Source organism: Salvelinus sp. IW2-2015, linkage group LG4p (assembly GCF_002910315.2).
Source record: "Salvelinus sp. IW2-2015 linkage group LG4p, ASM291031v2, whole genome shotgun sequence".
Taxonomy (NCBI): domain Eukaryota; kingdom Metazoa; phylum Chordata; class Actinopteri; order Salmoniformes; family Salmonidae; genus Salvelinus; species Salvelinus sp. IW2-2015.
Window position 1 is genome coordinate 6,982,625 of NC_036841.1, and position 15,688 is coordinate 6,998,312.

Consider the following 15,688-nt stretch of genomic DNA (forward strand, 5'->3'; position numbering starts at 1 on the left):
TCTCAGCTCCATGTAGTAACCATTCATTCGCGGTCAGATATATGAAGGAACAGTAGACATTGAGTTGAATGAGTAGTATCTTTGATGCAACAGAAAGGTCCATTTACATACTACCTATATATTTTCTGTTCTTTTATCATGTTTCATTTTATTACATTTGTAACTATCAGAACAGTGTACAAATGCTGTACAAATGCTGGTTGCCAAAATCCATTCAATCCAATTTAAACACTAACTGAAATAACTAGGCATTGGATACCACACAGCAATCAATGATTAGGTATTTTTGAAAGCAATGTTAAAAAATATATATATATATCACACACACATCTGTACAACCTTGTAGGTTTGTTTTTGTAAGTTGAAGGAGTAACTCAACATTGTCTTGTATTTTAATGTAACTTATTGAGACAGTTTTGTTTTATAGTGTCCATGGGTTTGTTGTGTTGATGAATAAAATAACTCAAAAGCTGTTCTGTGTCTAGAAGGCTTTGTCACCACTGTAACATGACTATCTAGGGTAAGTAGAGAAAAAAGTAGAGAAAGCAAAGGTGTGTTTGCAATGTACACAGTGTACAAAACATTAAGAACACCTGCTCTTTCCATGACTAAATGACCAGGTGAAAGCGATGATCCCTTGTTTATGTCACCTGTTAAATCCACTTCAATCAGTGTAGATGAAGGGGAGGAGACCGGTTAAAGAAAGATTTTTAAGCCTTAAGACATGGATTGTGTGTGTGTGTGTGTGTGTGTGTGTGTCATTTAGAGGGTGAATGGGCAAAACAAAAGATTTAAGTGCCTTTGAACTGGGTTTTTCATGCTCAGCAGTTTCCCATGTGTATCAATGGTCCACCACTCAAAGGACATCCAGCCAACTAGACACAACTGTGGGAAGCATTGGAGTCAACATGTGCCAGAATCCCTGTGGAACGCTTTCAACACATTGTAGAGTCCATGCCCTGARGAAATGTCTGAGGGCAGAAGGGGGTGCAACGCAATATTAGGAAAGTGTTCCTAATGTCTTGTACACAGGCTATATTGATTTGAGTATTGTGACACAGCTTCAAAATAATATACTTGCTGGGCTGGCAAACTTATTGATGTTAAGAAAAACAGCACACATGAGGTTGCATCCCAGGGCTTTGGTAATTCCCTCATTCCTAAAAAGGAACTTCCCCAAAGTTATTTGTGATGCCAGGAAGAGCATTATGCAATTATTTCATAAAAATTAGATGGTATTTTTTGCAATCGAAACTGAAAACTAGTCTCATTTCCTCTGACAATATATAGAGATTGTAGTGTAATCATCCCCATCAGAAGCAGAACACTCAACATGAAGCTCTTACTGAGCCTCCTTGGTGAGTTCCTTTCAGTCTACTTTAAGAGATTACAGACAATTATTTCTGTGTATAGATGATCATGGATTGATTGATTGATTGACAGAATGATCACTGGATTTCTTTGGGGTTATTTTAATGATTAATGGTTATTTATTGTTTCAGTTGTTTCAACGCTACCTAAATGGGCTGTACCACAAGGTATGTATTAAGTACACTACTCTCTGGCTGCATTTACACTTTTTGACCAATTATTGGCAAAAGATCTGATCTGATTGGTGAAAAATACTAAATAGTGGCAACAGACCCGAATTGGGCTGCCTGTGTAAACGCAGCCTCTGAGATTCAAATCCTTCTCTTCAAACCAGTTTTGTCTTGTATAATGGAAACATATGAAATACAGTATGTATTTCCCGAGTGGCGCAACGGTCTAAGGCACTGCATCTTAGTGCTAGAGGCATCACTACAGACCCTGTTTTGATTCCAGGCTGTATCGCATCCGGCCATGATTGGGAGTCCCATAAGGCGGCACACAATTGGTTTGGCTGGGGTAGGCCGTCATTGTAAATAAGAATTTGTTCTTAACTGACTAGCCTAGTTAAATAAAGGTTAAATAAAAATACATGTAAATTGTCTATTTTCATGAGTTACGTAATAGTTATACACTACTGAACATTAGCTGTCTTTTGTAATGTTAGGTGACCATGTAAATAAGACTTAAGTTACCATTTATGCTCAGAAATTATGCTTAAGTCTCTCTAGTAGGCTGCGTTTACACAGGCAGCCCAATTCTGATATTTCTTTTCACTAATTGGTATTTTGAGCAATCGGATCAGCTCTGAAACAGATCTGATGTGAAAAGATCTTATGTGATTGGTCAAAAGACCAATTAGTGGAAAGAAATTTCAGAATTGGGCTGCCTGTGTAAACGCAGCCATAGTAATCTATTCAAAACGTCAGAAAGACTTACCTGTCAACATTTCTTCAAGTTCTCCCCACGAGTGCTCCGCTGACAGCCTTGGCTGAGCTAGTTAATGGGGGACCCTGGATCTTCTCAGGGGAGAGAGTACGTCTGAAGTGCAGTGTTCCTGGGAKTGTGTCGGCCGAGTGGAGGTACCAGTGGTTCAGGGGGAGAGAGCAGCTCCAGGAGTCTGAGTACTTTGTCCTGTGGAAGGCCAGGCCACAGCAGAGTGGGAAGTACTACTGCCAGGGCCTGAGAACCACATGGATAAGCACACAACACACCCTCCACAGCCTGCCCATAGAAATAGAGGTGGACGGTAAGAGAACCCATATGAATATTGAGCCATGATGACATCTATACTGAACAAAAATATAAATGCAACATGCAACAATTTCAAKAATMTTACTGAGTTACATATAAGAAAATCAGTCAATTTAAATAAATTCATTAGGCCCTAGTCTATGGATTTCACACAACTGAAAGGGGGCGGAGCCATGGGTGGGCCTGGGAGGGCATATGCCCACCCACTTGGGAGCCAGGCCCACCCAGTGGGGAGCCAGGCACAGGCCCAGCCAATCAGAATGAGTTTTTCCACACAAAAGGTCTTTATTATAGACAGAAATACTCCTCAGTTTCATCATCTGTCTGGTTGGCCACACCTGTCAGGTGGATGGATTGCCAAAGGAGAAATGCACAACATTTGAGATAAATAAGCTTTTTGTGCATATGGAACATTTCTGGAWTTTTTTATTTAAGCTCGTGAAACATGGGACCAACAKCTTATATGTTGCGTTTATATTTTTGTTCAGTGTAGTTTGGTTGACCTTCTGTTAGCAGTCTGTATTAGACAACTCCTTTCTTGTTGTCACACCAAACATGTGTGACAATAGCAAAATAAGCAGAAACAGACTGACAACCAGGCTAAGATACCTGTAGCACACCAGACCATAGAGGGTACCTGTCAACAGGCCAGACAGAGACTACACCATCCCGTTAATTAAAATCACTTACTACTCTTTGCCCAGGTGGGTGGGCCATCCTGCAGGCCCCGCCCCTGCCCATGCTGGTTGGAGAGACAATGACCCTGATGTGTCGTGTCCGTGGCAACCCCAGACTGACAGAGGTCATACTCTACAAGGACGGGGTGGAGCTTCAGAGACAGTCTGGACCAGTGCTATGTGTCYCCAACCTTACCCTGCAAGACCACGGATCCTATTGGTGCAGAGCATCCTGGGATGGACGGAGGCAAACCAACTCTGTGATCTCAGTGGCTGCTCCGGTGTCCATCATAGGTGAGGTTGATAGACAGGTGTGGTCTGTCATTTTGAGTTTGTGTAGGATGAGGAATCAGATTTCAAATGAGATTTGCCCTCATCATTCCATTATCATCACTATCATATCATGTTTAATGGCAATTGAATACCAGTAGGTATGTGAGAAATATTTTTCAGTATTAATACTCTGTATTCTCCCCTGCAGAGGTTCTGACAGAACCCATGTTGGAGATTGTGCCCAATGACCCTCTGATCCATAAAGACCGTATGCTCCTGGTGTGTCACGTTCAACTGAACGCCCGTGAGCCCGTTTCACACATCCACTACTACTTCTACCAGGACGGGTTGAGTCTGGGGCCTGCCTCTTCCCAGGACAGAGTCGCAGTACTGAGGGACTCAGGCCGGTACTGGTGCAAAGCCAGCATTCCTACTCTGGGGCTGAAGAGGCTCAGCGAGCCCGTACCTTATGGGCGAGTGACAGGTGAACACTCAGAACACATGAGAAACCAGAAAAAAATGGTGGTGATGCAGTCTCTCTTTAGGATGATTCATAATGCTGACCAGTGGCGTCAGTTCAGCTAAACTTAGGGTATGGCAGGGAGGGGGGGGACAGCTTCTCTCTGAGCAACTTCTCTCTGGCCTCATGGTCCTGAAGCCAGCCAACCAACACGCTAAACAGCTGTTGCATTTTAATTGGGTTTGGAATGATTTTAGTCAATTCTTTTGTAGCCTAGTTTAACATTTTTGGTCTTGAGCTAGGGTATGGCGCCAAAGGAGATGGCTGCCGTTTMACGTTTTTTTATGCGTTATTTGTAACTTATTTTGTACAATGTTTCTGCCACCGTGTCTTATGACCGAAATGAGCTTCTAGATATCAGGACAGCGATTACTCACACAGTACTGGAGGAATACTTTTTCTACAACGAGTCGGACAGGAAGGTTTTACTTCAGGCGCCTGACAAGGCCCTCATCCCCGTCATTCGCAGGAGAAAGAGACGGAGGTATCGAGGACGAAGGTCCGGGTGCCTTGTAAGGATCAGTTGCCGAGAGGGTAATCTACCTTTACCATCGATCCTATTAACCAACGTACAATCAATCGAAAATAAAATAGACGAATTACGATCKCGTATATCCTACCAACGGAACATTAAAAACTGTAATATCTTATATTTCACCGTGTCGTGGCTGAATGACGACATGAATAACATACAGCTGGTGGGTTTTAAGCTTTTTCGGCAGGATAGAACAGCGGCATCTGGTAAGACAAGGGGTGGAGGTCTATATATATTTGTTAACAACAGCTGGTGCACGAAATCTAAGGAAGTCTCAAGGTTTTGCTCGCCTGAGTTAGAGTATCTCATGATAAGCTGAAGACCACACTATTTACCAAAAGAGTTTTCATCTGTATTTTTCATAGCTGTCTACATACCACCACAAACCGATGCTGGCGCTAAGACCGCACTCAATGAGCTGAATATGGCCAAAAGCAAGCAAGAAATTGCTCATCCAGAGGCAACGCTCCTAGTGGCCGGGGACTTTAATGCACGGAAACTCAAATCCGTTTTACCTCATTTCTACCAGCATGTTAAATGTGCAACCAGAGGGAAAAAAACTCTAGACCACCTTTATTCCATACACAGAGACTCGTACAAAGCTCTCCCTCGCCCTCCATTTGACCATAATTCTATCCTTCTGATTCCTGCTTACAAGCAAAAACTTAAGAAGGAAGCACCAGTGACTCGGTCAATAAGAAAGTGGTCAGATGAAGCAGATGCTAAGCTACAGGAATGTTTTGCTAACACATACTGGAATATGTTTCGGGATTCTTCCGATTGGCATAGAGGAGTACACAACATCAGATAGTGGCTTTATCAATAGGTGCATTGAGGACGTCATCCCCACAGTAACTGTACGTACATACACCAACCAGAAGCCATGGATTACAGGCAACATCCGCACTGAGATAAAGGGTAGAGCTGCCGCTTTCAAGGTGCGGGACTCTAACCCGGAAGCTTATAAGAAATTCCGCTATACCCTCCAACGAACCATCAAACAGGTAAAGCAGGAATGCTCTTCTTTGTGATCCGAACACCTCAAACTTAGATTTGTCCATCCATAACACTTTTTTTCAATCTTCCTCTGTCCAGTGTCTGTGTTCTTTTGCCCATCTTAATATTTTATTTTTATTGGCCAGTTTGAGATATGGCTTTTTCTTTGCAACTCTGCCTAGAAGGCCAGCATCCTTGAGTTGCCTCTTCACTGTTGACGTTGAGACCGGTGTTTTGCGGGTACTATTTAATGAAGCTGCCAGTTGAGAACTTGTGAGGTGTCTATTTCTCAAACTAGACACTCTAATGTACTTGTCCTCTTGCTCAGTTGTGCACTGGGGCCTCCCACTCCTCTTTTTATTCTGGTTAGAGCCAGTTTGCGCTGTTCTGTGAAGGGAGTAGTACACAGCGTTGTACAAGATCTTCAGTTTCTTGGCAATTTCTCGCATGGAATAGCCTTGATTTCTCAGAACAAGAATAGACTGATGAGTTGCAGAAGGAAGTTATTTGTTTCTGGCCATTTTGAGCCTTTAATCGAACCCACAAATGCTGATGCTCCAAATACTCAACTAGTCTAAAGAAGGCCAGTTTTATTGCTTCTTTAATCAGTACAACAGTTTTCAGCTATGCTAACATAATTGTGCTAACACAGCGTGCCATTGGAACACAGGAGTGATAGTTAGTGATAATGGGCCTCTGTACGCCTATGTAGATATTCCATGAAAAATCTTAAGTTTCCAGCTACAATAGCCATTTACAACATTAACAATGTCTACACTGTATTTCTGATCAATTTGATGTTATTTTAATGGACAAAAATGTTTTTTTTTTTTTTTAAACAAGGACATTTCTAAGTGACCCCAAACTTTTGAACAGTAGTGTACATGTAGGTAGAGTTAAAGTGACTGTGGATAGGTAATAAACAGAGAGTAGCAGCAGCGTAAAAGAGGGGTCTGGGTAGCCCTTTGATTAGCTGTTCAGTAGTCTTATGTCTTGGGGTAGAGGCTGTTAAGAAGCCTTTTGGATCGAGACTTGGTGCTCCGCTACCGCTTGCAGTGCGGTAGCAGAGAAAACAGTCTATGACTAGGGTGGCTGGAGTCTTTGACAATTTTTAGGGCCTTACTCTGACACCCCCTGGTATAGAGGTCCTGGATGGCAGGAAGCTTGGCCCCAGTGATGTACTGGACTGTATGCACTACCCTCTGTAGTGCCTTGTCGGTCGGAGGCAGAGCAGTTGTCATACCAGGCAGTGATGCAACCAGTCAGGACCTGTATAACCTTTTGAGGATCAGAGTACACATGCCAAATCTTTTCAGTCTCCTGAGTTTGGTAGTTTGTTGGTGATGTGAACACCAAGGAACTTGAAGCTCTTCAACCTGCTCCACTGCAGCCACGCCGATAAGAATGGGAGCGTGCTCGGTCCTCCTTTTCCTGTAGTCCAGAATCATCTCCTTTGTCTTGATCACATTGAGGGAGAGGTTCTTGTCCTGGCACCACAAGGCCAGGTCTCTGACCTCCTCCCTATAGGCTGTCTCATCGTTGTTGGTGATCAGGCCTACCGCTGTTGTGTCATCGGAAAACTTAATGATCATGTTGGAGTCGTGCCTGGCCATGCAGTCATGAGTGAACAGGGAGTACAGGAGGGGACTGAGCATGCACCCCTGAGGGGCCCCCATGTTAAGGATCAGCATGGCGGATGTGTTGTTACCTACCCTTACCACCTAGGGGCAGCCCGTCAGGAAGTGCAGGATCCAGTTGCAGAGGGAGGTGTTTAGTCCCAGGGTCCTTAGCTTAGTGATGAGCTTTGAGGGCACTATGGTGTTGAACGCTGAGCTGTAGTCAATGAATAGCATTCTCACATAGGTGTTCCTTTTGTCCAGGTGGGAAATGGCAGTGTTGAGTGCAAAAGYGAATCTGTGGATCTGTGGGGGCGGTATCCAAATTGGAGTGGGTCTAGGGTTTCTGGGCTGCGATAATGGTGTTGATGTGAGCCATGACCAGACTTTCAAAGCACTTCGTGGCTACAGACATGAGTGCTACGGGTCGGTAGTAATTTAGGCAGGTTACCTTAGTGTTCTTGGGCACAGGGACTATGGTGGTCTGCTTGAAATATGTTGGTATTACAGACTCAGTCAGGGACAGGTTGTCAGTGTCAAATGTCAAATGTCAGTGAAGACACTTGCCAGTTGGTCAGCGCATGCTCGGAGTACACATCCTGGTAATCCATCTGGCCCTGCGGCCTTGTGAATGTTGACCTGTTTAAAGGTCTTACTCACATCGGCTACGGAGAGCGTGATCACACAGTCGTCCGGAACAGCTGATGCCCTCATGCATGCTTCAATATTGCTTGCCTCGAAGCAAGCAGGATATTTGTACAGGGTAAAAGGGATCTTGAAGAAGGAAGGCTATCACTCCATTTTGCAATGCCATGCCATACCCTGTGGACAGCTCTTATTAATTGGAGCCAATTTCCTCCTACAACAGGACAATGACCCAAAGCACAGGTCCAAACTGCTGTATGCAAGAACTATTTTGGGAAGAAGCAGTTAGCTGGTATTCTGTCTATAATGGAGTGGCCAGCACAATCACCTGATCTCAACCTTATTGAGTTGTTGTGGAAGCAGCTTGACCGTATGGTACGTAAGAAGTGCCCATCAAGCCAATCCAACTTGTGGGAGGTGCTTCAGGAAGCATGGGGTGAAATCTCTTCAGATTACCTAAAAAAATTGACGACTAGAATGCCAAAGGCCTGCAAGGCTGTAATTGCTGCAAATGGAGGATTCTTTGACGAAAGCATAGTTTGAAGGACACTATTATTTCAAATAAAAATCATTGTTTATTACCTTCTCATCGTCTTGACTATATTTCCTATTAATTTTGCAACTCATTTAATGTATGTTTTTATGGAAAACAAGGACATTTCTAAGTGACCCCAAACCTTTGAATGGTAGTGTACATATTACCTCAATTACCTCGACTAACCTTTGACCCCGCACATTGACTCTGTACAGGTACCCCCTGTATATAGCCTTGCTATTGTTATTTTACTGCTGCTATTTAATTATTTGTTACTTTTTTTCTTCTATTATTTACATAACACTTTTTTTTCTTAAAACTTCTTAAAGCATTGTTGGTTAAAGGCTTGTAAGAAAGCATTTCACTGTAAGGTCTACATGTGTTGTATTCGGCTCATGTGACAAAATAKAATTTTATTTCCCATACTCTGACATACCCAACTGACGCCCCCTGATGCTGACTCTGTGTTAACAGGGATACATCAGGGACCAGTTGTCTCACTCCAGCCCAGAGCACCATCTCATCCAGATCCTATGAAAGGACCTCCCCAGACCACCACCTCTATCCAGCCTTCTGAGCCCCCTACCTTCCCCGATGTATCCGGTGATTCTCCAAACACACTGGCCCCTGGTGTTGGTTCAGATGACGGAACAGTGGTGTGGAAGGACTTCTAAATTCCTTAATAATTGTTAATTAATATGTTATTTGTCTTTTAGGTTGTGAATGAAGCAATGAATTGATTTTAAGTTAAATGCAAATAAATCCAGTCAAAGTCAAACATTTACATATTGATTTTATTTCAAAAGTGTACAAAAGCTAATTTTCAAAAAGCTCATAATACAGCGATACAATGTACTGATTCCTTAACCTAACCTGGGAAACATTATGTGATTAGTATTCCTCAAGTAATAAACATGAACTACTCCAGTGCTATCAGTCTTACTTGCATTATTTTTCATTCTACCAGATTGACAGTCTTGTAAAGATGTCTATATGTTGATGGGTCTATAGAGGGAGTATGAAGAGAGATGGGGTGAGTGCTGCCATCTCATATAGAGGTGTTTTACAGTCCCTGGTACTGTGGTGGTATAGTGGGCTCCATTGTCATAACGTGTCTGTGTAGAGCAGGAGTACAGGGGGGCTGGTCTGTGGGGTACAGTATGGGTGGTATGGAGGAGTGCCAGTAGAGATTGTTTAGGTACTGTGGGGTACAGTAGAGTTACAGTGTAGATTGTATTAGATATCAGATTGTTTGTCAGGGCTTGTCAGCGTAGAGCAGAAATCCAGAGAAGGTGCTGTCGTCCTCACTACTGGCGTAGACACCGTTCCAGTCCCTCAGTGTCTCCAGCCATACCTGGTCCCCCACCACCAGCTGCAACAGCACCAGGCTTGACGCCTGGTCGATGTCCTGGCCATACAGAGAGTCCCGCGTCCGCACCTTCCTCACCCCATTAACTACCAGGGCGGCACGCAGGGGCTTGTTCCGCACGGTTATGTGGTAGGAGAACACGTAGACCCCCCCATGGGCACAGGTGAAGCTGTTGGAGGAGGAGTTGTAGTGGTTCTCTCCGTTGTAGAAGACCTTGTCGAAGCGGACGGGGAAGCCCGATGGAGGGAAGGACTTGCTGGGAGAGAGGCCCACACTGAAAGCTGAGCGTTTCTGAATCACCCCGTTACCCTTCGCCCCTCTGATCCCCCGAGGGCCCCTGTCCCCTCTCATCCCAGGGGGGCCTCTGTCACCCTTTGGCCCAAACATCCCCCTCCCTCCCTGGGGTCCAGGCAGCCCTCGCACCCCTGGCTCACCTTGAGCCCCTGGGGGTCCTAGATCCCCCTGGTCGCCCGCCACACCAGGGGAGCCCTGCATGCCATCCACCCCAGGAAGGCCCACCTGTCCCTGAATACCTGGAGGCCCAGGGTCCCCTCTATCGCCCTTCAGTCCTCTCTCCCCAAATGTCCCACACTCTCCTTTGTCCCCCTTATCCCCCTTCTGGTCTTGTACTCCAGCCAGCCCTGGGGGTCCTGTTGGGCCTTCCATTCCAGGTTCCCCTCTCTCACCCTTAGTCCCATTTTGGCTTTCACCCTTCTCCCCCTGGTCACCTTTGACACCAGGGGGCCCGCTGTCACCTTTTTCACCTTTGAAGCCAAATCCACCTGCAGGGCGCAGAGCACAGTTTAAGTGGACCATTTCAGCATCTAGGCCCAGACAGAATCTATGAGGAAGATATGAATTGATTCTATGTTGATTTAATAATCAGTATATGGAGGCTTGAACAGGTACAGGTAGCCTTGTTTCATGATTTTATATGTTGTACCGATCACATGCCTATATATGTTAAAAAATAATGGTTTGTTACCTCTCTCTCCTGGTTTCCCTGGGTTACCCAGAGTTCCTGCCATTCCACGGTATCCTAGGTCACCTTTAACTCCTGGAAAAGGGAGATAGAAAACAAACCATTTTGAATAATCAATAAATCTACTGTTTGCTCACACGGCCAGTAAAGTGTACATATTTCTCATTTTAAAAAATGGTGTTGTGTTCACCTCTGTCTCCTTTTGTCCCCATAGTTCCATTTGAACCAGCCAGTCCAGAAAAGCCTCTGGGTCCTCGCTCCCCCTCTTCTCCAGGTGAACCTGTGAGAAAATTGTTTCAACAAGACATCAAAATCCATGGGTCACCACTACAGCATACTGGTATTGTTAAATGTCCCTATGTTGTCATAGTGATTTCAATACCTGGTAGTCCTCTGTCCCCTTTTGGCCCTCGAGGGCCCCTCTCTGGTGGACAGCACTCACAAAAATTGAAGTAGCACTCGTTATAATCCATTGTGTAATTATCATGCCCAACACCAGGGGGCCCTGTGGTTTCAGTATAGTAATCCTGGTAGGCATCGCTGGGGTAGGTTGTGGTCTCTGTGGTAGCCAGAGGGTAGGGGTCCATGGGATCTGATTTCTCCACTGATTTCAGTGTCTTAGGGATGATGGTGGTTAGGGGCTGCATGGTAATCTGGGGCTGCTCGCGGTAAGGCATGGGCTTCTTGGTGTATTGGTACTTTGGCCGCTGAGTGGTCTTCATCGATACACTGGTCACTGTGAGTGACATCACTGCCAAGAGTGCCGAGTGATAGGGGAGCATCCTGATGTTAGAGAAGGATCTAACGAGGGAGAAATTGAGAAATTGTCACTTCTTCTGCACTGATGTAGCGTCACTGTATGTAAAAATACTACTTACAGCCTCTGCCAAGAGGTCTGGAGCTTTATGGCACAGGATATACCGAGCTTACCCTGCCACTGCATGGTTTTTGGTTCAAACCCAGCTGTGGTTGTTCTTCCTAAATCGCTATACTGCTCTGCATATGGGGAAATTACAATCGAGACTAAAATAGGATTGAGGGGAAACTTTGCTCCAATGACTTTAGTGAGGATCTCAGTYGCAGATTACTCAACCAAAGCCTTTTTCATGAGATGCTCACCTGTTCTGACCTGTAAAAAATGTATTTCAGAACTGATTATATTAGGTGTACATCCCACATTAATATTTACAGTAGCTCAAAAGTAACGTTATTTCGACTCAGGGCAGTGGAACATTTGAGACCTCATAACAATCCTCCAAGAAAACAGCTATTAAACATCTTATCATTTATCAACTCTTCAGATAAATTCAGTTTGACACCTTCTCTTTTGCTCTCTTTTCCATCCATCTCTCTGTTCCTTCCTCTGTTTCTTTCTGTTGCAGACTGTTCTACTTTACAGTGGCAAGAAAAAGTATGTGAACCCTTTGGAAATACCTGGATTTCTGCATAAATTGGTCAGAAAATGTATCTGATCTTCATCTAGGTCACAACAATAGACAAACACAGTCTGCTTAAACTAATAACACATAAACAATATGTTTACATTTATTGGACACACCGTGTAAACATTCACAGTGCAGGGTGGGAAAAGTATGTGAACCCTTGATTTAATAACTGGTTGACCCTCCTTTGGCAGCAATAACCTCAACCAAACTTTTTCTGTAGTTGCGGATCAGACCTGCACAGGAGGTCAGGAGGAATTTCGGACAATTCCTCTTTACAAAACTGTTTCAGTTCAGCAATATTCTTGGGATGTCTGGTGTGATGTCTGAGGTCATGTCACAGCATCTCAATTGGGTTGAGTTCAGGACTCTGACTGGGCCACTCCAGAAGGCATATTTTCTTCTGTTGAAGCCATTCTGTTGATTTACTTCTGTGTTTTGGGTTGTCCTGTTGCGTCACCCAACTTCTGTTGAGCTTCAATTGGCGGACAGATAGCCTAACATTCTCCTGAAAAATGTCTTGATCGACAGAAAAATGAATTCCCAAGTCAATGATAGCAAGCTGTCCAGGCCCTGAGGCAGCAATGCAGCCCCAAACCATGATGCTCCCTCCACCATACTTTACAGTTGGGATGAGGTTTTGATGTTGCTGTGCCTTTTTGCCTCCACACATAGTGGTGTGTGTTCCTTCCAAACAACTCAACTTTAGTTTCATCTGTTCATAGAATATTTTGCCAGTAGCGCTGTGGAACATCCAGGTGCACTTTTGCAAACTTCAGACGTGCAGCAATGTTTTCTATGGACAGCAGTGGCTTCTTCCGTGCTGTCCTCCCATGGACACCAATCTTGTTTAGTGTTTTACATATCGTAGACTCGTCAACAGAGATGTTAGTATGTTCCAGAGATTTCTGTAAGTCTTTAGCTGACACRCTAGGATTCTTCTTAACCTCATTGAGCATTCTGCACTGTGCTATTGCAGTCATCTTTGCCGGACGGCCACTCCTAGGGAGAATAGCAATAGTGCTGAACTTTCCCCATTTATAGGCAAATTGTCTTACCGTGGACTAATGAACATCAAGGCTTTTAGAGATACTTTTGCTTTATGCAAGGCAACAATTCTTAATCTTAGGTCTTCTGAGATCTCTTTTTTGTTTGAGGCATGGTTCACACACTTTTTCCAACCGACACTGTGAATGTTTAAATTATGTATTCAATATAAACAATAAAAATACAATKATMTGTGTGTTATTAGTTTAAGCACACTYTGTTTGTCTATTGTTGTGAKTTAGATGAAGATCAGATCAAATTTGATGACCAATTTATGCAGAAATCCAGGTAATTCCGAACGGTTCACCTACTTTTTCTTGCCACTGTATATGAACCACTCAATATTTCACTGTCACAACACAGCCAGACATACCTTCATCACAAAGATGTTGATTGAGAACTTACAGGCACTCAACCTATCACCTCACAATGGTTTGTCAAACAAAAAGGCCAAACAAAACAGAAACCGCTTATGGAACAGAGCTCAGTATGAAGCAATAAATCCAAATGGACACTTACCTAATTATGACGGGCCCGTCTAATCATTGATTCCCTGTCTAACAGTACAATGGAGACTGCAACAGCAGCAACACTGGACCTCTTGATATCTCTTTAAGGCTTTGATGATGGACATCCCCACCAATGAGGAGTAGAGCTGTGAGCCCAGGGGGAGGTTTGAAACCCAACGACATGCTAATCTAGCTGAGCCTGGAGCTGGACCAAGCAGAACCACTGCACCGCACCGTGGCCCACTCTCTGTACCCGTTGTGTAAAATGTGCTTTTGTGACACTGGATACAGTGCCTGTGAGAAGCACTACCCCGGTGTGGGCCGGGCGAGGGGAGAGGGGCGACGGGTCACCTGATATAAGAGGAATTCCTCCAGCAGCCACCCTGCTGCCCCACTCTTACCGGGAGACAAAAGCCAAGCTGGGAGGTTTCCAGTGGCCCCATAGTGGGGTTCATACATGTCCGTCTTACTACAGGTGGAGGGAATGCAGAGCAATACAAGAAGGTACATTTCTCCTGGCCATATTGGTCAAGTCCTTGTGAGCTTGTGGAAAGGAGTATAGATGTGATAGTGATTACAGTTGTAAATCATTAGCTACAGGTGCCCCACTCACCCGCCTACTGAGCCCAAATCCTCTCTCTATATCTACCGCAGGACAAGGATCTGTATCATTACTATCTACTTGGTGAATGTCCAAGAAAAGCTTTAATCTAAAGAGCACTGATAATCTCACTGTCTCACTCAACAGTTACTAAACCTGAGCTGTCGTCAAAGGAAACTGCTTATCTCTCTAACCCTCTCTACAGGTGAAAACACAGCCACACTGCACAGTCAGTGGGACCAACTATCCACACAGCCATGGAAAGACACGGTATAATTGCCAAAGACCATGTACATACATTATGGTATAGTAAGAGAAAAGGTTTACATCTCCTCAGGATATGGGTTCGGGTTCGATTTCACACTTCTCTTGTTAGAAGAATGGTCCTCCTTTCCATAAATGATATGAAACTCAATCTCACAGAGGTAACAGAACAGCTTATGGCTGATACAAATGAAACTACTACCACCAGAGGTCATGGTTCAGTAGTTAAAGACCTCCACCTGAGGGATCTATGACCAGCCAAAAACATTTGCAGGAAGAGGGGAAATGAAAGAGGGAAATAGAGAGGGGAGATGAGGGTGAGGTGGAGGGAGAGGAATCGAGAAAGAGGGGGGGGGGGGTGGATTCCAGGTTCTTTCTGACTACACTTTGTGTGTACTTACATATTCAAGTTATTGAGTATATAAGACTGTGCTTTGACCTCCCACAAAGACATACATTTGCATATATACAATTTTCACCTGTTTCTTATTCTTTCTTTCTCTATCTTTCTCCTTCTTGCATTCTCTTATTAGTTCTCTCCTGCCCCCTGCTCTCCCTCCGTCTCTCTCTCCCTTTGCTGTGGTCCGTCCCTGAGATGGCCCGTTGAGGTTCCACCCCTCAGTCTCACTCCTCTATTCAGTCTACACAACAGAACCGGTCAGTTTACTAGCATCGCCACAGGGAGCCAAGCGCCGCTCACCTGCCCACTCACTTAACACTGGCACTGCCCGTGACCCCAGGCGCTCCCACAGTACAGCACCATGGAGAAAAACATATACAGCCAAGAGTTAAGCAGCAGCAGTGGAGCAGGGACAGAGACAGGATGACTTGCATGGATACTTTACATTAACTAACCCTCTTCATGGAAAGAATATCTCTAAGTGTCAGTATAGAGGATGTAGGAGTGCAGGCGGGAAGGTGTGTGAGGTATAAGTGTGCGTGAAAGACCAGACAGTTGTTTGCCTCCTGGGTGAACATCTCCTTTTTCCTTTTATCCTAGTGAGAAAGATACAGTTGTTTGCCTCCTGTGAACATCTCCTTTTATCCCTAGTCGA

The 15,688-nt window shown here is 44.4% G+C and overlaps 2 protein-coding genes across 3 annotated transcripts; one reads left to right on the plus strand and one right to left on the minus strand.

The window, feature by feature from the left end:
- The first annotated feature begins 1,288 nt into the window (after positions 1 to 1,288).
- LOC111959694 (Fc receptor-like A) lies at positions 1,289 to 9,344 on the plus strand. Of its 2 annotated transcripts, XM_070437592.1 has the most exons (7): positions 1,289 to 1,358; positions 1,503 to 1,538; positions 1,825 to 1,887; positions 2,327 to 2,617; positions 3,327 to 3,593; positions 3,781 to 4,056; positions 8,894 to 9,344. In XM_070437592.1, the coding sequence occupies exons 1-7, from the start codon at positions 1,334 to 1,336 to the stop codon at positions 9,091 to 9,093; spliced, it is 1,158 nt and encodes a 385-aa protein (XP_070293693.1). In that variant the 5' UTR covers positions 1,289 to 1,333; the 3' UTR covers positions 9,094 to 9,344. The 2 variants fall into 2 exon arrangements, with proteins under 2 accessions (XP_070293693.1, XP_023837228.1); XM_023981460.1 differs by lacking the exon at positions 1,825 to 1,887.
- Positions 9,344 to 14,001, minus strand: otol1b (otolin 1b). Its single transcript, XM_023981450.2, has 5 exons — positions 13,779 to 14,001; positions 11,153 to 11,571; positions 10,961 to 11,050; positions 10,774 to 10,845; positions 9,344 to 10,570 (listed from the first exon to the last, which is right to left on the minus strand). The coding sequence occupies exons 2-5, from the start codon at positions 11,550 to 11,552 to the stop codon at positions 9,675 to 9,677; spliced, it is 1,458 nt and encodes a 485-aa protein (XP_023837218.1). The 5' UTR covers positions 11,553 to 11,571; positions 13,779 to 14,001; the 3' UTR covers positions 9,344 to 9,674.
- Positions 14,002 to 15,688: the final 1,687 nt, after the last annotated feature.